The 20,762-nt window shown below is 44.7% G+C and overlaps 1 protein-coding gene across 2 annotated transcripts; it reads left to right on the top strand.

Annotated features, from left to right (window-relative positions):
• Nucleotides 1-1,628: 1,628 nt before the first annotated feature.
• On the top strand, nt 1,629-20,042 carry LOC132385273 (heat shock cognate 71 kDa protein). Of its 2 annotated transcripts, none has more exons than XM_059957297.1 (9): nt 1,629-2,055; nt 12,305-12,514; nt 12,888-13,093; nt 14,185-14,337; nt 15,023-15,578; nt 16,305-16,507; nt 17,229-17,427; nt 18,299-18,531; nt 18,656-20,042. In XM_059957297.1, the coding sequence occupies exons 2-9, from the start codon at nt 12,310-12,312 to the stop codon at nt 18,821-18,823; spliced, it is 1,923 nt and encodes a 640-aa protein (XP_059813280.1). In that variant the 5' UTR covers nt 1,629-2,055; nt 12,305-12,309; the 3' UTR covers nt 18,824-20,042. The 2 variants fall into 2 exon arrangements, with proteins under 2 accessions (XP_059813280.1, XP_059813279.1); XM_059957296.1 differs by having other exon boundaries at nt 2,019-2,108.
• The last annotated feature ends 720 nt before the right edge of the window (nt 20,043-20,762 follow it).

The following is a 20,762-nucleotide window of genomic DNA, read 5'->3' as shown; positions in this document are numbered from 1 at the left end:
GGATCAACCATGATGGATAGGCTGAATGGCCTAATTCTGCTCCTCAGTGTTGTGGTCTTCAGGACTTCAGGAATGTGCAAACTATCCCCCTCTGCAAATATATGACTCCTCCGCAGAAAGAGTTAAGTGCACCACGTTCCTGTGAGTTCACATCACAGATAATCTCACCTGGTCCCTTACTATCACTTCCCTGAACAACAAGGCATAGCAGCATCACCACTTCTAAGAGGACTGAGGCAAGCAAGGCTCCCTCCCCCTCCCACCTTAACTGTGTTTTACAGGAGCACCATTGAGAGCTTTCTTACAAGTTGCATCACCATCTGGTATGGGAGCAGTCTTGCCTCAGTTTAAGTCTCTTCAAAGTACTGTGGGCTTCAGTAACCTGAGAGGATAATAGGTCACACTTCAGGAGCGCTACATACGCAGGGCCGGTAAGTAAGGATCCCACACATCCATCCAGCATCCTCTTTGACTTTCTACCATCAGGCAAGGAGACTATGATGTGTAAAGACAAGAACAATCAGGATGAAGAACAGTTTCTTCCCACAGGCCATTAGGCTTCTGAACCCCCTACCACCTCTTATTCAAAATGTCACTGATTAATCTGTTCTACACCTTATTTAATATTGCTGCATTTCATTCATGTGTGATTAGTTTGTTATTTATGTGTGATTAATCTATAGATTTTATCTTTACCTTTGTAAGTTATCTTGTGCTGATGTGTACTGCTGTGCTTTCCACCCTGGTTTGGAGAAAGGTCCCATTCCTACCTACATTATATGGTTATATACATGTAAATTACAATAAACTTCACCTGGTTTGAAAACTTTGTGTCCTTATCTTTAGTGTCTTTTTGTGCTGCATTGATTCAGAGGAATGATTATTTGGTTCGTCTTTACACTTGTGTACAGGAAACGAATTTAAACCATCTTGAATCTCGTGTGTTTCATCTCAGACATTGCACGGGGCTGGAAACAACCGTAGCAACTTAAGGGCAATTCTGGGGAATCAATCTGCAGAGCCACCTCATTGAAAACATTTTCTTCTGCAGATTCATTTTGTCACTGCAGTATGCACAGGCAGCAGCTGCCCTGCCTGCAAACCCCAAAGGCTGCAGGAAAGGTTTAATGCTGCTGCTTTTAAAGGGTCTCTCATGTTATACCGTGACTTGCATCCCCTGCACCATTAATTTATCTTTTGTAACTTCTCTTGCACCCTAATTCTGCTTGCAAAACGAGAAATTTCAAGACGTATTGGTTTAATTATAAGTATGTCTTAATGCATTTTATGGCATTTTATGCATTGCACTGTACTGCTACTGCAAAACATTTTAATGACGTTTCTTAATGCTCGTAGTATTTTTTGAATTGTACTAATTTCTACCGCAAAACAATTGTAATGACATATATAAAATGTATTTCCTAATGTAATTAATAGCTTTTAAGAATTCAACCAGCTTGCAATAAATTCGGTGATTTATTATAGATAGATATTTCATCTAATTTTCGTATTGCGCTCTCCGGCTGCCGCAAATCAGCGCATTTCATACTATTTTATCAGCGATATTAAAACTGATTCTGAATATTCCAGAGATTCCAATTTCTGTGCAGTTTATACTCAGGAATCTCGTCTTTTTCGTGGCCAAAGTTTCGCGCTTAATCTGATGAGAGACGCTCACGTAATAATCCCCAATCATGTCTTTTAGGAGCCACCTTGAACAGGGAGATCAGAGCCGGCGGGGGTGTTAATGTTATTCCCCCTTCCGGCGGAACTGTCCTCCCGCTCTCTGACAACACACCTTCCCGTCTATCGATATTTATTGATCGGGGGTTTCGATCGGAGCGGGTTCGCTGTTAAATCTGCGACATTCACTCGACGCCAGGTGGAAAACTCCAGCCGTTTCCAGATGCTTCTCTACAGCGGCGGAGAGCGTTGCCATTAGCCGCCGTAGCGGCGAGTGGGCGGTTCAGTGTGACGCTGCGGTTGCTGATTGGCGCGAAGGTTCGCGTTGTTTCCAGAAGCTTCTGGGGTGATTGGGGTCGGGTGTTTGTCCAGGTGGGTGCATAACCGGTGTTGGTGTGGCTGTGTTGAACTTTCGTGTTACAACAGTGAGTATTAGTGGCGCTTCCACCCCGTCTAAAGCCTTGGGTACGTTCATTCATTCGATACCGGGGCTTTATTTCCCCCCCTCCCCCGGGTGTGGGATGGCCGAGCAGCGTGTGCGGAGCTATTAGAGAGTTAGGTCTGGATGAGCCAGCATCCTCCGCTCCATGGGCAGTCCGGTTCTCCCCTTTGTCGACCCCACCTGTCTGCTTGCGGGGCTGGTTTCTAATTAGTCTCCCTCCCTGATCCTTTCGTAGATTCAGTTAATTGGGTAGGTATCTGGGGCTTGTCCGACATTCGAGCTGCTTCGTGAGTTAAACACAAAAGCTGCTTCCTTTTTCGCACACCCAGCTGCCGCTGTCCACTTAAATAACCCGGGGATGTGTGTGAGGAGTGAATTTCAGGTTGTGTTTCTTGGCATTAAAGTGCTCTTCCAGTTGATGACTGTGAAGAATATGAATTTCAGGTTGTGTACCATGTATGTTCTGCGGTATTAAGTTGATATTCCATCCTTCTGCTCGGACAGAGAAGTGGCTGGTCGAAAACGGGGTTTGGTCTGATCGTGCTCGGAGACAGAACAAATGGGAGCAAACACTTATTCTTTGTTTTGTTGGGAAGGCGAATCTCAGGATTGTATCCTGCAAGCGAACTTTGATAAATAAATGTTCTTTGAATCTAAATCGGGAGACAATTTTTTTTAAAAATCAGAGGTGTGAAGGGACAAATTGGGTGAGTGGGCAGATGCAGTTTAATGTGGATAAGTGTGAGGTTATCCACTTTGGTGGCAAGAACAGGAAGGCAGATTACTATCTAAATGGAGTCAAGTTAGGAAAAGGGGAAGTACAACGAGATCTAGGTGTTCTTGTACTTCAGTCAATGAAAGCAAGCATGCAGTGAGAAAGCTAATGGCATGAGAGGACATGAGTTGAGAGGGGGCAAAAGTTTAGGGGTAACATGAGGGGGAATTTCTTTTCTCAGAGAGTGGTAGCTGTGTGGAACAAGCTTCCAGTAGAAGTGGTAGAGGCAGGTTCGGTATTGTCATTTAAAGTAAAATTGGATAGGTATATGGACAGGAAAGGAATGGAGACAGGTAGAGAGTTGATAGTGGAGTGTGCAAGATGATCAGAGGCATCAATCAGGCGGACAGCTTCTCCCATGGTGGAAATGGCTATGAGAGAGGGTCTGTTTTTAAGGTGATTGGAGAAAAGTATAAGTGGCGGGTGGATATATATATTCAAAGTAAATTTATTATCAAAGTACATAGATGTCACCATATACAACCCTGAGACTCATTTTTTTGCAGACATACAGTTGAGCTCATCCGCGGGGGATTGGTTCCTCCCCCCCCCCCCCCACGGATACCAAAAAAACACGGATGCTCAAGTCCCTTATTTAACCTATCTCAGTGCAGTGGACTTTAGGACCCGGCGGAGCTCAGGACCCGCCGTCTGCAGTGTTTCTGTTCCAGAAACCGATCATGATTGAAAATAAAGTGGAAATAATAAAGCGATTGGAAAGAGATGAAACACCATCGGTCATTGGAAAAGCGTTAGGCTACAGTCGGTCAACGATTGGAACAATTTTAAAGGATAAAGTGAGAATAATGGAGCATGTGAAAGGCTGTGCCCCAATGAAAGCTACAATTATTACTAAGCAACACAGTGGTTTAATTATTGAAATACGTACATTTCTTAAGTGTTTTATATGCATAGAAAGGTAAAATATATACTAAGACAAACATTTGATTAACTGACACTAAGTAATACCGGATGTACCTGTTCGGACTTAGAGAACTTCCGATTTTTTTTATTAGATCCCAATCCGCGGTATCCTATGCACATCCCCCGTATATTTTAAATTATCTCTATATTACTTATAATACCCAATACAATATAAATGCTATGTAAATAGTTGTATTGTTTAGGGAGTAATGACAAGAAAAAAAGACTGCACACACTCAAACAACAAGTGCTAGAGAGAAGACTTGCGGGTTTTCCCGATCTGCAGTTGGTTGAATCTGAGTATGCGGAACCCACGGATAAGGAGGGCCGACAGTACTCAATAATTAGAGAAGCAATTGAATCGATGAAAAATGCACACAAGACAAACAATTTCAATTACAAATACAAAATAAAGCAGTAAGTATGGACAATGTGAAATAAAGTCCTTGAAACTGAGTCCATAGGTTGGTTGTGGGAAATTCAGTTCAGTGATAGGGTGACTGAAATTATTCTCTGTGTTTCAGGGGCCTGATGTTTGAAGGGTAATAACTGTTTTTGAACCTGGTGGTGGGAGTCCTAAAGCTCCTGTTCCTCCTGCCCAATGGCACAGCAAGAAGAGGTGTCCCTGATGCTGAATGCTCCTCTTCTGCAAGAACGCTCTGTAGATGAGCTCAATGAGGGGAGAACTTGTGCCAGTTGCGTCGGTGTAAGGAAAATAAATACAATGTTAATATTCATTTTGAGAGGACTAGGATACAGTAGCAAGGATGTAATTTGCAGTATTGTGAGCAGTTTGTGAGAAGAGAAAAGATATGCTGATATTACAAAGGGTTCAGAGGAGGTTCACAAGAGTAATGTTAGGAATGGGAGTTAACATATTAAGAGCATTTGATAGTTCTGGGCTTGTACACACCAGAGTTCAAAAGAACATTGGGAGGGTGGAATCTCATTGAAACATTTTGAATATTGGAATACCTTGAAAGAGTGGTTGTGAAGAAGATGTTTCCTATAGTGGGGGAGTCTAGGACCAGAGGGCACAGCCTCAGAAAAGAGGGGTATCATTTTAGAACAGAGAAGAGGAACAATTTCTTTAGCCAGTGTGGTGAATCTGGAATTCATTACCACAGGCCAAGTCATCGGGAGATATTCAAAACAGAGGTTGATTGGGCTCTTAATTTGTAAGGGCATCAAAGGACCCAGGGAGAAAGCAGGAGAATGGGATTGAGAAGGATAATAAATCAGCCATAGTGGAGTAGACTGGATGGGTCGAGTGGCCAAATTCTGCTGCTATGTCTTGTTGTCCTAGATGTTCTAGTCTCTGACCAGGTGCCATATTCACTGACTGGAGACAGTTGCAATTGAAGCTGTTTGCAATGGGTGGTGAGTGGCAGCTAGGGAGAGCTGGTTTAGTTCTCATTCTAACTGCCATCTATGTGGAGTTTGCCTGCTGTCCATGTAAACTGTATGGCTCCCCAGGCTGCTGCTCTTATCACTAAATTGCCCCCAGTGTGTTGGTGAGTGGAAGGATCTGGGTAGAGTTGATGGCAATGTAAAGGATTGAAGGATTGGTGTACAAAGACAGTTGGAAATATTCCTCAGCCTGTTTCTGGGTCATAGACTGCCCTGTTCTGGGTCAGTCATTCAAGTTCCCAAGTGTAGCCCATCTCAGTGTATCCAGAGATGGTCTTTAGAGCTTCTGTGTTGTCTGTAACACTATGGGATGAGTTGTTAGCCCCATGCCTAACCTTCCTTTCACAGCTGGGCTTGGGAATGACCATGGTGGAGTTGTTGGAAATATTGCTGTTTCGTAATGTTCTTGACTATTGCATAGTTGGCTCCTTATTTTCATGCTTTGAGAAAATTTGTGCACCATATTTTGTTTGCAGTTTAACCAAAAAAAAACATTCAAGGTATATTACAAATCTAAATTAGAAACAATGCTGGAAAAAAGTGGATTAGGAGTTTAGGCTGTTGTCAGTGCAATGCCGTGCAAAAGTTGCTCTGTCTTGTGAGCAGGTTGGAAGAGGTGAAAGTGAATCTCTGCTTTGCCAAAATCACCGTTTCAGTCCGTGGATAATGATGAGATTTAAAAACATCTTGTTGCACAGGAAATTATTGGGGGAAGAGAGAAAGGGATGGAGTCCTCAAAAAGAGTGATCCCTGCAGAAAGGGTCGTGAGGGAAACAAGGTCAAAATGTACTTGCAAGTGTAACTGGAAAAAGAATATTGTTGCTGGGAAGAGATGAAGCAGGTGAGCTGGAAATGGATGAAATAAATGTGAGGGCTCCATCTGCTGTGGCAGAGGTGGATGGGAGGAGTATATTCCCATCATCCTGAAGCCTAAATAGTCCTTCGAAGAGCCAGTGGTTCTCCCACACTGACCACAATGACCATCTGAGCTCCTGTTCCTGGTTTCATTTTAAATGCTTTTTTCTGCTCTGATTGCTCTCAGCTTTCTCCATTACTATGGAGAAGCCAACTGTGGATCAAAAGGACATCTTTCATTCCACTTTTAGCTTACAAGTAGTGATATGAACATTGAATTTTTCCAATGTAACTTTCTCCCCCTTGGTTCATCCCTTCCATCTACCCATCATTGTCACCTACCTGTCTTCATCCCACCAACCTCCCCCATACTAACAAATCACTTCTCTATCCCAGGACATGACATTTCCTTGCATAGATGCTGCTTGACCAGCTGTTCCTCTGGCATTTTGTTTTTCTTCCAGATTCCAGCATCTCCTGTCTTAATCTGCAAATCTGAAAGTGTCTGTTTACTTAAGTAATGAAATGTTTAAAATCTTCATCAGAACTGCAGTGTTTTTCTTCTGTATTTTTGGTTGGTCAGTGTTACGACCCCGTAACTGTGTATCTTACCAGCAAAGATAGGAGTATCCGTTGAAGTCTGATGATACTATTTTTAACAGTATTTATTAGTAAAAAATACACAAAAATAATATCAATGCAAAATACAGATAATACACGTCATCAATACTAAACCTAAAATTGCGGGAATTGTAGCGGTGTGCTACACGCAGCGCTAAAATTATGACACGGAGTCGGTAACTGCAGTCGCAGGAAAAAACTTTATTCGAAATCCTCAGCCTCACTTTTAAGCCTCCCTCAACCTGCCCCCCATGGCGCAGAGGCTCCAAAGCTCTGTGCTCGCAAACCCCCATAGGCTATCTAATTGTGAGCCAGTTCGGATGTGCCAGGAAATGGGTCGCCACATAACCCCCCCCCCCCCAGAACCAGCGATACGCCCCCCAATGTCCACAGTCTGGGCCAGAACCTGCTTGGGAGGTCGGCCTCTGCGCCGAGGTGCCGGAAACTTGGCCGGTTGCGCCAGGTCCACATGGGCCGGTTTGAGGTGGTCCACCGTGAAAACCTCCTCTTTCCCCCCAACGTCCAGCACGAACGTGGACCCGTTGTTCCGGAGCACCATAAACAGCCCCTCGTATGCCCACTGCAGCGGTGGCCGATGCCCGCCCCTTCGTACAAACACAAACTTACAGTTCTGCAGGTCTTTGGGTACGCAGGTCGGGTTCCGCCTATGCTCTGAAGTGGGTATGGGGGCCAGGTTACCGAGCTTCTCGCATAGTCTGCCCAGGACTGCTGCGGGATCTTCCTCTTGCCCCCATGGAGCTGGTAGGAACTCCCCGGGGACGACCAGGGGCGCGCCGTATACCAACTCGGCCGACGAGGCGCGCAGGTCGTCCTTGGGCGCTGTGGGGATGCCGAGTAGGACCCAGGGAAGCTCGTCCGCCCAGTTGGCTCCTCGCAGGCGGGCCATGAGGGCCGACTTCAGGTGACGGTGGAAACGCTCCACTAGCCCGTTCGACTGTGGGTGGTAGGCAGTTGTGTGGTGCAGCTGAGTCCCCAAAAGGCTGGCCATAGCTGACCACAGGCTGGAGGTGAACTGGGCGCCTCTGTCGGAGGTAATGTGGGCCGGTACACCAAAGCGAGATATCCAGGTGGTGATCAGGGCTCGGGCGCAAGATTCGGAGGTGGTGTCGGTGAGCGGGACCGCCTCTGGCCATCTTGTGAACCGGTCCACGATAGTCAGGAGGTAACGCGCTCCACGCAACACCGGCAAGGGGCCCACGATATCCACATGAATGTGGTCGAAACGCCGGTGGGCGGGATGGAACTGCTGCGGTGGGGCTTTGGTGTGCTGCTGCACCTTGGCAGTCTGGCAGTGCAAGCACGTTTTGGCCCATTCACTGACCTATTTGCAGAGTCCGTGCCAAATGAACCTGCTGGAAACCATCCGGACAGTCGTCCGGATGGAGGGGTGCGCCATGTTATGAATGGAGTCGAAAACACGGCGCCGCCAGGCTGTCGGGACAACGGGACAGGGCTGGCCGGTGGCGACGCCACGGAGTAGGGTCCTCTCACCCGGGCCCACGGGGAGGTCCTGGAGCTGCAAACCGGAGACTGCGGTTCTGTAACTCAGAATCTCCTCATCTGCCTGCTGCGCCTCTGCCAGTGCTTCAAAGTCTACCCCTTGGGAAAGGGCATGAACGGTAGGGCGAGAGAGCACATCTGCCACGACATTGTCCTTACCCGAGACGTGCCGGACGTCCGTCGTGTATTCAGAGATGTAGGACAGGTGGCGTTGCTGGCGGGACGACCAGGGGTCGGACGCTTTCGTAAACGCAAAGGTAAGCGGTTTGTGGTCCGTGAACACGGTGAAGGGCCGACCTTCTAGGAAGTACCTGAAATGCCGGATTGCCAGGTAGAGCGCCAACAGTTCCCGGTCGAAAGCACTGTACTTGAGCTCGGGTGGCCGCAAGTGTTTGCTGAAAAACGCCAGGGGTTGCCAGCGACCTGCGATGAGTTGCTCCAGCACCCCACCGACTGCCGTGTTAGATGCGTCCACTGTGAGGGCGGTAGGGGTGTCCATTCTGGGATGTACTAGCATTGAGGCGTTCGCCAAAGCTTCCTTCGTTTGAACAAAAGCGGCCGCGGACTCCTCGTCCCAGGTAATGTCCTTGCTCGGACCCGACATCAGGGCGAACAGGGGGCGCATGATCCGGGCAGCTGAAGGGAGGAAGCGGTGGGAGACCTACGAATTCCTGAAGGCCTTTGATCGTGGTGGGTCAGGGGAAGTGGCGGACCACATCTACCTTAGCAGGCAGAGGGGTTGCCCCGTCTTTAGTAATTCTGTGGCCCAGGAAGTCAATGGTATCGAGTCCGAACTGGCATTTGGCGGGGTTGATTGTAAGACCGTACTCACTCAGTCGGGCGCAGAGTTGACAGAGGTGGGACAGATGCTTCTGACGACTGCTGCTAGCTATGAGGATGTCGTCCAAATAGATGAACGCGAAGTCCAGGTCCCATCCCACCACGTCCATTAACCGCTGGAACGTCTGTGCGGCATTCTTCAGGCCGAACGGCATGCGGAGGAACTCGAAAAGGCCAAACGGGGTGATGAGAGCCGTCTTGGGGATGTCGTCAGGATGCATCGGGATTTGATGGTACCCTCGGATGAGGTCTACCTTGGAGAAGATCCGTGTGCCGTACAGGTTTGCTGCAAAGTCCTGAATGTGCGGCACAGGGTAGCGGTCTGGTGTGGTAGCTTCGTTCAGCCTGCGGTAGTCGCCGCACGGTCTCCAGCCTCCCGTCGCTTTGGGCACCATGTGCAGGGGGGAGGCCCATGGGCTGTCGGACCGCCGGATGATCCCCAATTCCTCCATCCTCTGGAACTCCTCCTTCGCTAGTCGGAGCTTGTCCGGGGGAAGCTGCCGAGCGTGGGCGTGGAGGGGTGGTCCCTGGGTCGGGATATGGTGCTGTACGCCGTGTCGGGGCATGGCCGCTGTGAACTGCGGTGCCAGAACCGATGGGAAATCCGCCAGGACCCTGGTGAAGTCATTGTTGGACAGCGTGATGGAGCCGAGTGAGGGGCTGGCAACTGGGCTGCACCCAGGGAGAACGTCTGAAAGGTCTTGGCGTGTACCAGTCTCTTCCTGGGCAGGTCGACCAGTAGGCTGTGAGCCCGCAAAAAATCCGCACCCAGAAGCGGTTGGGCTACGGCGGCCAGTGTAAAGTCCCACGTGAACTGGCTGGAGCCGAACTGTAGCTGCACCTGACAGGTGCCATAGGTCCTTACTGTGCTGCCGTTCACGGCCCTCAGGGGGGGACCCGGTGCCCTGCTGCGGGTGTCGTAACTCGTCGGAGGTAAAACGCTGATCTCGGCACCAGTATCGACCAAAAACCGGCGTCCCGACCTTCTATCCCACACATACAGGAGACTATCCCGATGGCCAGCCGTCATAGCCATCAGCGGCGGCTGGCCCTGGCGCTTCCCAGGAACTTGCGCGGCGGGCTTCTGCGCCCCACCGCTGGTGGTAGAAGCACCAGTGTTCCTTGGGCCGGGGGTTGGCGGGCTCTGCGGCCGGTCCTGGACTGGTTTGCTGCCGGGAGCGTGGCTGGGAGATCTGTGCGATGGACGCCCCGCTCACCTTTTTGGCGTTCCACAGCAAGTCCGCCCGGGCTGCCACCTTCCGGGGGTCACTGAAATCCGCGTTGGACAGCAGCAGGCGTATGTCCTCGGGCAGCTGCTCCAGGAATGCCTGCTCAAACATGAGGCAGGGTGTGTGTCCGACGGCTAGAGACAACATCTCATTCATTAAAGCCGATGGAGGTCTGTCGCCCAAGCCATCCAGGTGCAGTAAACGGGCAGCTCGCTCACGCCGTGAGAGTCCGAAAGTCCTGAGGAGCAGGGCTTTGAATTCCGTGTACTTGCCGTCTGCCGGGGACGACTGTACGAACTCCGCGACCTGGGCTGCTGTGTCCTGGTCGAGGGAGCTCACCACGTAGTAGTAGCGGGTGTCTTCTGAGGTGATCTGGCGAACGTGGAATTGGGCTTCGGCTTGCTGGAACCATAGGTTCGGTCGCTGTGTCCAGAAACCTGGCAGTTTCAACGAAACCGCATGAGCAGAGGCGGCGTCGGTCATTTCTGGTCCAAAAATCGTTTGGACCGTCGGGGTCACCAATTGTAGCGGTGTGCTACACGCAGCGCTAAAATTACGACACGGAGTCGGTAACTGCAGTCACAGGAAAAAACTTTATTCGAAATCCTCAGCCTCACTTTTAAGCCTCCCTCAACCTGCCCCCCATGGCGCAGAGGCTCCAAAGCTCTGTGCTCGCAAACCCCCGTAGGCTATCTAATTGTGAGCCGGTTCGGATATGCCAGGAAATGGGTCGCCACAGTATAATAACAATAAGAAATAAGCTCTATCGTTGTCTAGGGGATAATGAATTGTCCGATGGAAATATAAAGTTCGCTTCAGTTCACACAGGCTGCCGTCGTTTGTTTGTCGCTGTGTTGCAATTTTTGGAGAGAGAGATAGAAGAATGGGAACAGTTACCGCTAAGTGTTTTGCCAACCTTCCTTTATGATTTCGATCCGTCGGTGTCTTGTTGTGGCCGTTCAAGTGTGACCTCTCCTTTAGCTAAACCGTTCTCCCGTGATGAGCCTGCCACCCAGGCAAGGGAGGACACACACGAGCTCTCACCGGCTTCGCTATAAAATGCTGTCACTGGATTTCTAGTGTTTCTCCTGGTGTGTCTAACGGGTCTTAGATCCCTCTTTTATCCTCACTCATGGGGTCTCAGATGTCCATCAGGTTGGGATGATGCAATCCCTCAACCAGACCACTCTGGTTGTCCCCTGAGGGGTTTCAATGAATAGTACAGTACTCAGTACACAATTCTGTCTCCAAGAGACAATAGCAGTCAGTAATCAGTGGTTCCGTTCCGCTTGTGTTAGGAGACATTCCAAACCTTGTGTATTCTGCGTCTCTCTCTCTCTCTCTCTCTCTCTTTCATTATTGGCATGATGTGTATCTGTCTCACTTTCTGGGTCTCAGACCCGAAATAATAGCGATCCTGCGATTCTCAAAAAGGAGGGGGCAATTTTGCACCCTTCGGCCCCTCAGAGTTGCTCCACATTCGTAACATCAGTTCAATGCCACATGTAGCTAGTTCTATTGAGAGTGTGATCAAAATCTTATTCACACTTCAGTTTACACTCAATAATTACTTTAACTGTAGTTAGAGTTAATGTGACTTACAAATGGTTTCTTACTAAGAAGCTTAGGGTAGTATTTAAATTATTCAGTAAATAGATAACAATGACAAAGTTATAACAAACAACCTTTGATCCATTGTAAATAAAGAATTAAACATTATCACATACGTCAGAACATAGTGAAATGTGTTATTTGAGTCAGTGACCAAAACAGTCTGAGGACTGTGCTGGGGGCAGCCCACACCAACATAACATGCCAATAGTATGTCTTTGGAATGTGGGATGAAACATGCAGAATTGAGTAACAATCGGTTGTGCTGTCCTATGGATGGCATTTCTTAGTGATTTCCCCATATCTCTGAGGTTGTAGAAGTAAGTTGGAAATGAAGAAATTTATGTATTTTATAAATGTTCTGAAAGTAAAAGCTCTGAACTATTCTTGCAGGCAACATGTCTAAGGGACCAGCAGTTGGAATTGATCTTGGGACAACCTACTCATGTGTAGGTGTCTTCCAACATGGCAAAGTTGAAATTATTGCCAATGACCAAGGCAACCGCACCACTCCAAGTTATGTTGCCTTCACTGATACAGAGAGACTGATCGGTGATGCAGCCAAGAATCAGGTGGCTATGAACCCAACCAACACTGTCTTTGGTGAGTTACGTGAAGATCTTGCAATGTAGATAAACAGATTGTAAATTGCTAAACTTTCTAGTATTTTTCCTCTGGTGCTTTACTGCATCGTTAAAAAATACGGCTAGGTGAATTGGGGCATTCAAAGACTTGCGAACTGAGTTAATGCTGCTTTCTGGCTGATTTGTATTGAGCTACAGAGGAGCTAATTAGTTATTGCTTATATAGGCACTCAGGTTGAGATTGGAAGTTCTCAGCTTGAATGGTTTGCTAAATTATATTTCTCTTCTGGTCATGGAACATACTGTAGAGCACAGTAAGTGTAGGACTATGTTATTCTCATGGCAGAAAAAATTCTATGTCTCAATTTTTATCAATCTTATTAATTTTATAGATGCCAAGCGCCTAATTGGGCGTAGATTTGAGGATTCTGTTGTCCAAGCTGACATGAAGCACTGGCCTTTCAATGTAATAAATGATGGTAGTCGTCCTAAAGTTCAGGTTGAATACAAAGGTGAAAGCAAGTCTTTTTATCCAGAGGAAATTTCTTCAATGGTGCTCACAAAAATGAAAGAAATTGCAGAAGCGTACCTTGGAAAGGTAGGGTAACTGTAACTTTGTGCTGACAGTTTGTCACATAATTTACCATTAACCATCATACAGGGGAACAAGAGTGTACAATGTACTGTGTACGTTAATCAAAATGGTTTCTTTGTACAGTAGGAATGCTTTTATGTTTGTTAAGTGTTTTCTCTCGCAGTTGTTTAGCTTTGGACTTGCTGATATGGGGATTGTATTCACTTTTTAACCAATGAGGAATGTTATTTTGTCCTGTGAGGCTGGGAGCTTGGGGGTTTCGCGGGCTTTTCAGGGGAGGTGGGAAGGAGAAGCCGAGGAAGGTGGACGTGCACTGCACTGCTCAATCGACCCAGTCCTCCCAGGTGCGAGGACGTGGAGGTCGGAGGAAAGTGACGAATGGTCGGATGGTTGAGATCCAACGATGTACACTAAACTGACTGAACTTTGATAAGTTGGCACCTTTTACTTTATTTTCTTTTCCTTCATATATACTGTATTGCATAGTACTCTTTTAGATTCCATAACGGAATCTGGTGTGAGTTTAATATTGTGTGTACGGGAGGTGGGGTTGGTGAGTGGCTGGATCTCCTTTTTCCCCTAGACATATACCAGCCTGTTGGGTAATTGTTACAAGAGAATACAACGGGTGATTGATAAGTTCGTGGCCTAAGGTAGAAGGGGTCAATTTTAGAAAACCTAGTGTATTTGTTTTCAACATAGCCCCCTCCTACATTTACACACTTAGTCCAGTGGTCGTGGAGCATACGGATCTTGGACCTCCAGAAAGTGTCCACAGCAGGGGTGATTGATAAGTTCATGGCCTAAGGTAGGAGATGAGTTATTAACCCCTCGTAAGTTTTTTGTAATAAACCTTAGAGACATTCATTTCTTAAACTAGATAGTAAAATGGAAGTAAACTGGTGTTGATCATATATGGTAACTTGCATCCAAATGACCTCCACAAAGTGATAGTTTATCAGGTAAAATTTACTTTTGTATTCCTTTCAAAGTACTTGTAGTGAAAGGTGGTCTGAAATTCAAAGAACTTTGGGGAATCATTGATTAGAGAAAACTCTTAAAACAATATTCAATTTAAATTCTTTGTCTTGCAGACTGTTACAAATGTTGTTATTACAGTTCCTGCTTATTTTAATGACTCTCAACGCCAGGCAACAAAAGATGCTGGAACAATTTCTGGACTTAATGTCCTCCGTATTATAAATGAGCCAACTGCTGCTGCCATAGCTTATGGCTTGGATAAAAAGGTATTTCAGAAGGAAATGTTTCAATGGCATGGGCTGTGATTTTTAGGTCCTTTATCAGATTTTTTAAACTATTTCAGCCAATTTTTGTGCTTGATGTTAGGGTAATCTGCAAGTTAACTTTCAGAAAAAAGCAGGGAGATGAAGGGTCTCGGCCCGAAATGTCGACAGCGCTTCTCCCTACAGATGCTGCCTGGCCTGCTGTGTTCCACCAGCATTTTGTGTGTGTTGTTGAGAGGATGTTGAGTGAAATAGCAAATTTCTAGTATCTCTAAGATAATAAGTTTTTCCTTGAACAGTCTGATCATTTGTTATCAGAGCTTTGAAAATTTAACTGTTTAAAGGACCATGAGAACAGAACCTTGGGAAAACCACCAGATGAGGTGTCATTTCTGAACTACTTTAGCTCAAGGTGCTGCAGAATTTTTTTTCATATAAAATATCTTTATTACAAGTTCAGTGCTACAATATATACAAACCAGTGACTAACACAATTATTATACTACTACTAGACAAACAACATTAAACTAAAATGTTTCCATCTGTATGAATGATGGCGCTACCCCCCCCCCCCCCCCCCGCAGAGCCCAGAAAAAAAAAATCCATTCAACCCACGAACATATTGTAGGTTATTTACGTGTAGCTTACCAAAGTTGTCTTTTTAACAAAATAATGTTTTTGTCAACAGGTCGGTACTGAAAGAAATGTCCTGATTTTTGATCTGGGTGGTGGTACTTTCGATGTCTCCATCTTGACCATTGAAGATGGAATCTTTGAAGTCAAATCTACAGCTGGTGACACTCACCTTGGTGGCGAAGACTTTGACAATCGCATGGTCAACCATTTTATTGCTGAATTCAAACGTAAAAACAAAAAAGACATTACCGACAACAAGAGAGCTGTTCGCCGTCTCCGCACTGCCTGTGAACGTGCAAAGCGTACACTGTCATCCAGTACACAGGCTAGCATTGAAATTGACTCTCTGTACGAGGGTGTTGATTTTTATACCTCAATCACTAGAGCACGATTTGAAGAGCTCAATGCTGACCTCTTCCGCGGCACTCTTGACCCTGTAGAGAAATCCTTGCGAGATGCCAAGTTTGACAAGGCTCAAATCCATGATATTGTGCTGGTTGGTGGATCCACCCGCATTCCCAAAATCCAGAAGTTGTTGCAAGATTTCTTCAATGGCAAGGAATTGAACAAGAGCATCAATCCTGACGAGGCTGTTGCATATGGTGCAGGTAACAAAGTTCATTATCAATAGGGGAAATACAGTGGATTTCTGTTAATGGGACACGTTGATATCAGTACATTTTAGCCGAAATAGCTGAGGTTATGTGGAAACAAAAGGTATTAAAGTGCTATTAACTAAATAACATTATGTTTAAAGAAAATACAAAACAAATTAAATCACTATCAATTCTACTACAGTACTATAAAACTCTGTTCTTTTGATTTGAATGTAAAGAAAAACATTCTCATTTTTACTATGTACTGTACCAGCAGTTATGGTCGAAGTGACAATAAAAGTTGACTTGACTTGAAATGAACAGTCGGTACTGATAATGGACTGCCTTCATATAAAGCTTTAGACAACTGCATTTTCCAAATCTTCATTTCAATTGTAACATTCAAGATCAAAGTTCTTCATAATTCTGAATTTACTGAAGTAGTGAAATCATTTAATTTTCACTCCCAGTCATTTCTGACATCTCCAAGCCTGAATGTTTAAAACCATGGTGAGCAAAACCGTTCTGAATTGTCTTATTGCACATATCTCACTATCAGTCAGAATAATCAGGACTTTTTAAACACAGACACACACAACTGACACTGTTCACTCTAAGCACGGTGTAGTGTCGAACAGCCACAGCTGTTAAGCACTCTTAACAGGTCTATTTATAAGCATAATCTTGTAATAAATGTAAATGTCAAATATGTAATGTGGTTATGAACTTCGATTTCAGCTGTGCAGGCTGCCATCTTGGCTGGTGACAAGTCAGAAAATGTACAGGATCTACTATTATTAGATGTCACTCCTCTCTCTTTGGGCATTGAGACAGCTGGCGGTGTGATGACTGTCTTGATCAAACGAAATACTACCATTCCAACAAAGCAAACACAGACATTCACCACCTACTCTGACAACCAGCCAGGGGTGCTCATTCAGGTGAGGTTTTATTTTGTATTTAAACTAACCAATTGCTAGTTGAAGGGGAGGTAGTATTGAGGAAGCAGGGAGGCTACAGAAGGATTCAGTCAGATTAGGAGAATGGGCAAAGAAATGGCAGATTGAATGCAGTGTCAGGAAGCGTACAGTCATGCACTTTGGTCGAAGAAATAAAAATGTAGACTATTTTCTAAGTGGAGAGAAAATTCAAAAAACTGAGGTGCAAAGGAACTTGGGAATTCTTGTGCAGGGTTCTCTGAAGGTTAATTTGCAGGTTGAGTCTGTGGTGAGGAAGGCAAATGCAATGTTACCATTCATTTTGAGAAGATTACAAGCAAGGATATAATGTTAAGCCTTTATAAGGCACTGGTGAGGCCTCATTTGGAGCATTGTGATACCTATTGAATAATGAAAGGCCTTGATGAAGTAAATGTGGAGAGGGTGTTTCCTATGGTGGGAGAGTCTAAGACAGCCTCAGAATAGAGGGACATCCATTTGGAATGGAGATGAGAGCAATTTCTTTAACCAGGGATTGGTGAATCTGTGGAATTCTTTGCTACAGGTAGCTGTGGAGGCCAAGTCTTTATGTATATTTAAGACCCGAATACAGTAGAAGCTATTTATAGAAATGTCCATTAACTAGTTTTCAACTGACTACCTCGCAAAGATTATATGACTGCACAAAATTGATCTTTATGACTGCTGTCATTTGTTGTCTTAGGTATTTGAGGGTGAGAGAGCAATGACGAAAGATAACAACTTGCTGGGCAAGTTTGAGCTGACTGGAATTCCACCTGCTCCAAGGGGTGTGCCTCAAATTGAGGTGACTTTTGATATTGATGCCAATGGTATCTTGAATGTGTCTGCAGTGGACAAGAGCACCGGAAAAGAAAACAAGATCACCATCACAAATGACAAAGGTAAATCTCTCACTTCTTGAACAAGTTTTGAAAGTCATGATTTCTAGCATCAGTCGCTCACTTCACTTTTGTTCTGAATTCTGAGTGATTTAAGAACCAATATTATAGGTGGATATTGTATTGATCCCAAAGGAAATTACAGTGTAATGGTAGTGTACAAGTGCACAGATTTACTAATATTAGAAGGAAGTAGAATGAATAAAAAATTAAGTTCCCTCAAACAGTCTTAACAGGAGGTGGTCATCGCTTCCCCAGTTGACACATTATGAGAGCCTTATGGCCAAGGGTAGGAATGACCTCATATAGCACTCTTTGGAGCAGCACAGATGTCTTAGTCTATTACTAAAAAGTGCTCCTCTGTTCAGCCAAGGTGGCATGCAGAGGGTGAAAAATGTCCAGAATTGCCAGGATTTTCTGTAGGGTCCTTTTGTTCTACCTCCGCCTCCAGTGTGTGCAGTTTGACTCCGATAACAGAGCCAGCCTTTCTAGTCAGTTTATTGAGCCTGTTGGTATCACTTGTGTTTATGCCATTACCCCACCACGCTACCACAGAGGATTGTATTGGCAACGACAGACTGGTAGAGCATGTGAAGGAGAGGTGTCCATCTTTTGTATCTGTGGCTTAATGCTGAGTCAGGTTCCTATGTAGTATGAGTTACAAAACTGAAATGATCCTTTTGAATTTGCAGCAAAGTAATGCAGTAATGTATCCAACATGATTATCCTTTTATTTAATGACTTGCAAAAAGTATAGTGTTTCTTGGAATTCCTACTCAGCAGGGCAGTGCAAATCTTCAAGTGTTCTATTTGGTATCTACGTCAACAGGCTGTTTTACTAAAAATGTAAAAATTATTCTGATTAAATGAACAGGTCGTTTAAGCAAAGAGGATATTGAACGTATGGTCCAAGAGGCTGAGAAATACAAAGCAGAAGATGAACAGCAGCGTGATAAAGTGTCTTCAAAGAACTCTCTTGAGTCCTATGCATTCAACATGAAAGCTACCATTGAAGATGAGAAGCTAAAGGGCAGAATAAGTGATGATGACAAGCAGAAGGTTCTGGACAAATGTAATGAAGTTATCAACTGGCTGGACAAGAACCAGGTACAGTTCATGGGTTTATGGAACATTTCAGATTCAATGAGGCTGATCTTTCAGTTGATCCTCAGTCTTGACTGATTATCTATTCCAAAACATTCACTAAACTTGAAAATCAACTTCTTTTCAGACTGCAGAAAAAGATGAATATGAACATCAACTGAAAGAAATTGAGAAGATCTGCAATCCAATCATGGCCAAGTTATATCAGAATGCTGGTGGTATGCCAGAAGGCTTTCCTGCAGCTGGTGCTGCTCCTGGAGGAACATCTGGACCAACTATTGAAGAAGTTGACTAAGATACATGCATCATTAATTTGCTTGTTAGTGTATTGTAATGTAAACAACTCATTATTGTTACTCAATGTGGTGTAAGTTTAACGAGACTTTTAAAAACATCTGGATCAATAAATGTTGAGAATGTGATTGTCTTGTAGAATGCGAAAATTGCTTAAAATGTTTAAACAATCTCTTGTTCAGTTCCAATGGAAGCTTTCTTCTCTGAACACTCCTGGTTTTTAATTCTCTAATTTGAATGTCCACATTTTCTATTGGCGTTTCACTTCACATCCACCTAAATTAGAACTGCATTAAAATTCAGTAAAAAGGCAGCAACTAAAATATTAACTTCTCTCCACAGGGGTAGTTGCATTATTTGATTTCTACTTTTTTTTTGTTTTTTTTTTCTTTAAGCTTGTTGGTTCTGCTTGAGAAGGTGGTTTAAGTTTGGAGTGAGTTTCATTTGACATCTTGAAACCTTTAATGACTTTTTTCAAATAAGCAGTTACTTTAGCGGATGCTGCCCGACCTGCTGAGTTCATCCAGCCTTTTTGTACGTCTTGATTTGACCACAGCATCTGCAGTGTACTTTGTGTTTAGCAACCCCACTACCTTTCCCCTATCATATCCCTTGTGGACTTTGATCTTGGAATGGAACATGAAGCTTTAGTCTAGCCAGTGCCTAAATTTTAGAATTAAATTGACTTTATTTTTTACATCCTTCACATGAGTAAGTCTTCACGATACATCTCAATGTGCAGATTATAGTAATTTGTAATGAATCATATGTAAGAAAGAAAGATACAACAGATTGAATTCTGCCATACTCTAGTATAGATTTTCTCATTGCAAGTAAGTTATGTTGTAACTTTTTAATGTAAGAAACAACAGTTTTGATCCTTCACATTTAAAAGGGGCAGATGTTACATGGGGAAAATTTCATGAGAAGGGAAGGGAAGAGAAGGGACTGGGGAGTCATTTTTAAAAAAAACTGAATTTAGAGAGAATTGTTAAATAGTCCCCTCTCCCTTTTTACCTAGTAACAAATCTCTCTACTGACCCATTTCCTCGTACTTAACCCATGGATTTGCCTGCTTTGAATGCCTGTGGGAGTGCCTACCCTCTGGGCATATTTTGTTTTGTTGGTCAGGTGGCAGTGAAATAAGCTTTGTAATTTCCTGTCATTTAACCTACAAATTATTTCACCAGATGGTACAAATTACTGGTTACACATCAGCTACCAGGAATTTACCACAAATAAAAATACATGTATTTCTCTCAGTGTTTTAACTGTTCTGTTGTAGGATTTAAGTATTCATAGAAACATAGAAAACCTACAGCACAATACAGGCCCTTGGCTCATGTCCTTAGAAATTACCCAGGGTTACCCATAGCCCTCTATTTTTCTGAGCTCCATGTACCTATCCAGGAGTCTCTTAATACGTCACTGGCAGCCAATCCACACACTCACCACTTTTTAAAAAATTATCCCTGACATCTCTGTACCTACTTCCAAGCACCTTAAAACTGTGCTGTCTTGTGCTTGTCATTCCAGCCCTGGGAAAATGCCTCTCATCATCTTGTATACCTCTATCAGGTCACCTTTCATCCTCTGCTGCTCCAAGGAAAAAAAAGCCAGGTTCACTCAACCTATTCTCATAAGGAATGCTCCCCAATCCAGGCAACGTCCTTGTAAATCACTGCACCCTTTCTATGGTTTCTTCATCCTTCCCATAGTGAGGTGACCAGAACTGAGTACACAAGTGGGGTCTGACCAGAGTCCTATAGAGCTGAAACATTACCTCTCAGCTCCTAAATTCAGTTCCATGATTGATGAAGGACAATACACCATATGCCGCCTTAACCACAGAGTCAACCTACATAGCAGCTTTGAGTGTCCTATGGACTTGGACCCCAAGATCCTTCTGATCTTCCACACTTTCCATTAATACTAAATAT

This window comes from Hypanus sabinus, chromosome X2, assembly GCF_030144855.1.
Source record: "Hypanus sabinus isolate sHypSab1 chromosome X2, sHypSab1.hap1, whole genome shotgun sequence".
In the NCBI taxonomy this organism is placed as follows: domain Eukaryota; kingdom Metazoa; phylum Chordata; class Chondrichthyes; order Myliobatiformes; family Dasyatidae; genus Hypanus; species Hypanus sabinus.
Note: the sequence above shows the minus strand (reverse complement) of the source record. Positions and strands in the feature narration are given on the sequence as shown.

Coding starts and splice junctions, on each gene's coding strand:
- LOC132385273 (XM_059957297.1), top strand. CDS start 12,310: ATGTCTAAGGGACCAGCAGTTGGAATTGATCTTGGGACAACCTACTCA. Junction 14,338..15,022: donor CTTATGGCTTGGATAAAAAG/GTATTTCAGAAG, acceptor TTTTGTCAACAG/GTCGGTACTGAAAGAAATGT. Junction 17,428..18,298: donor CACCATCACAAATGACAAAG/GTAAATCTCTCA, acceptor TTAAATGAACAG/GTCGTTTAAGCAAAGAGGAT.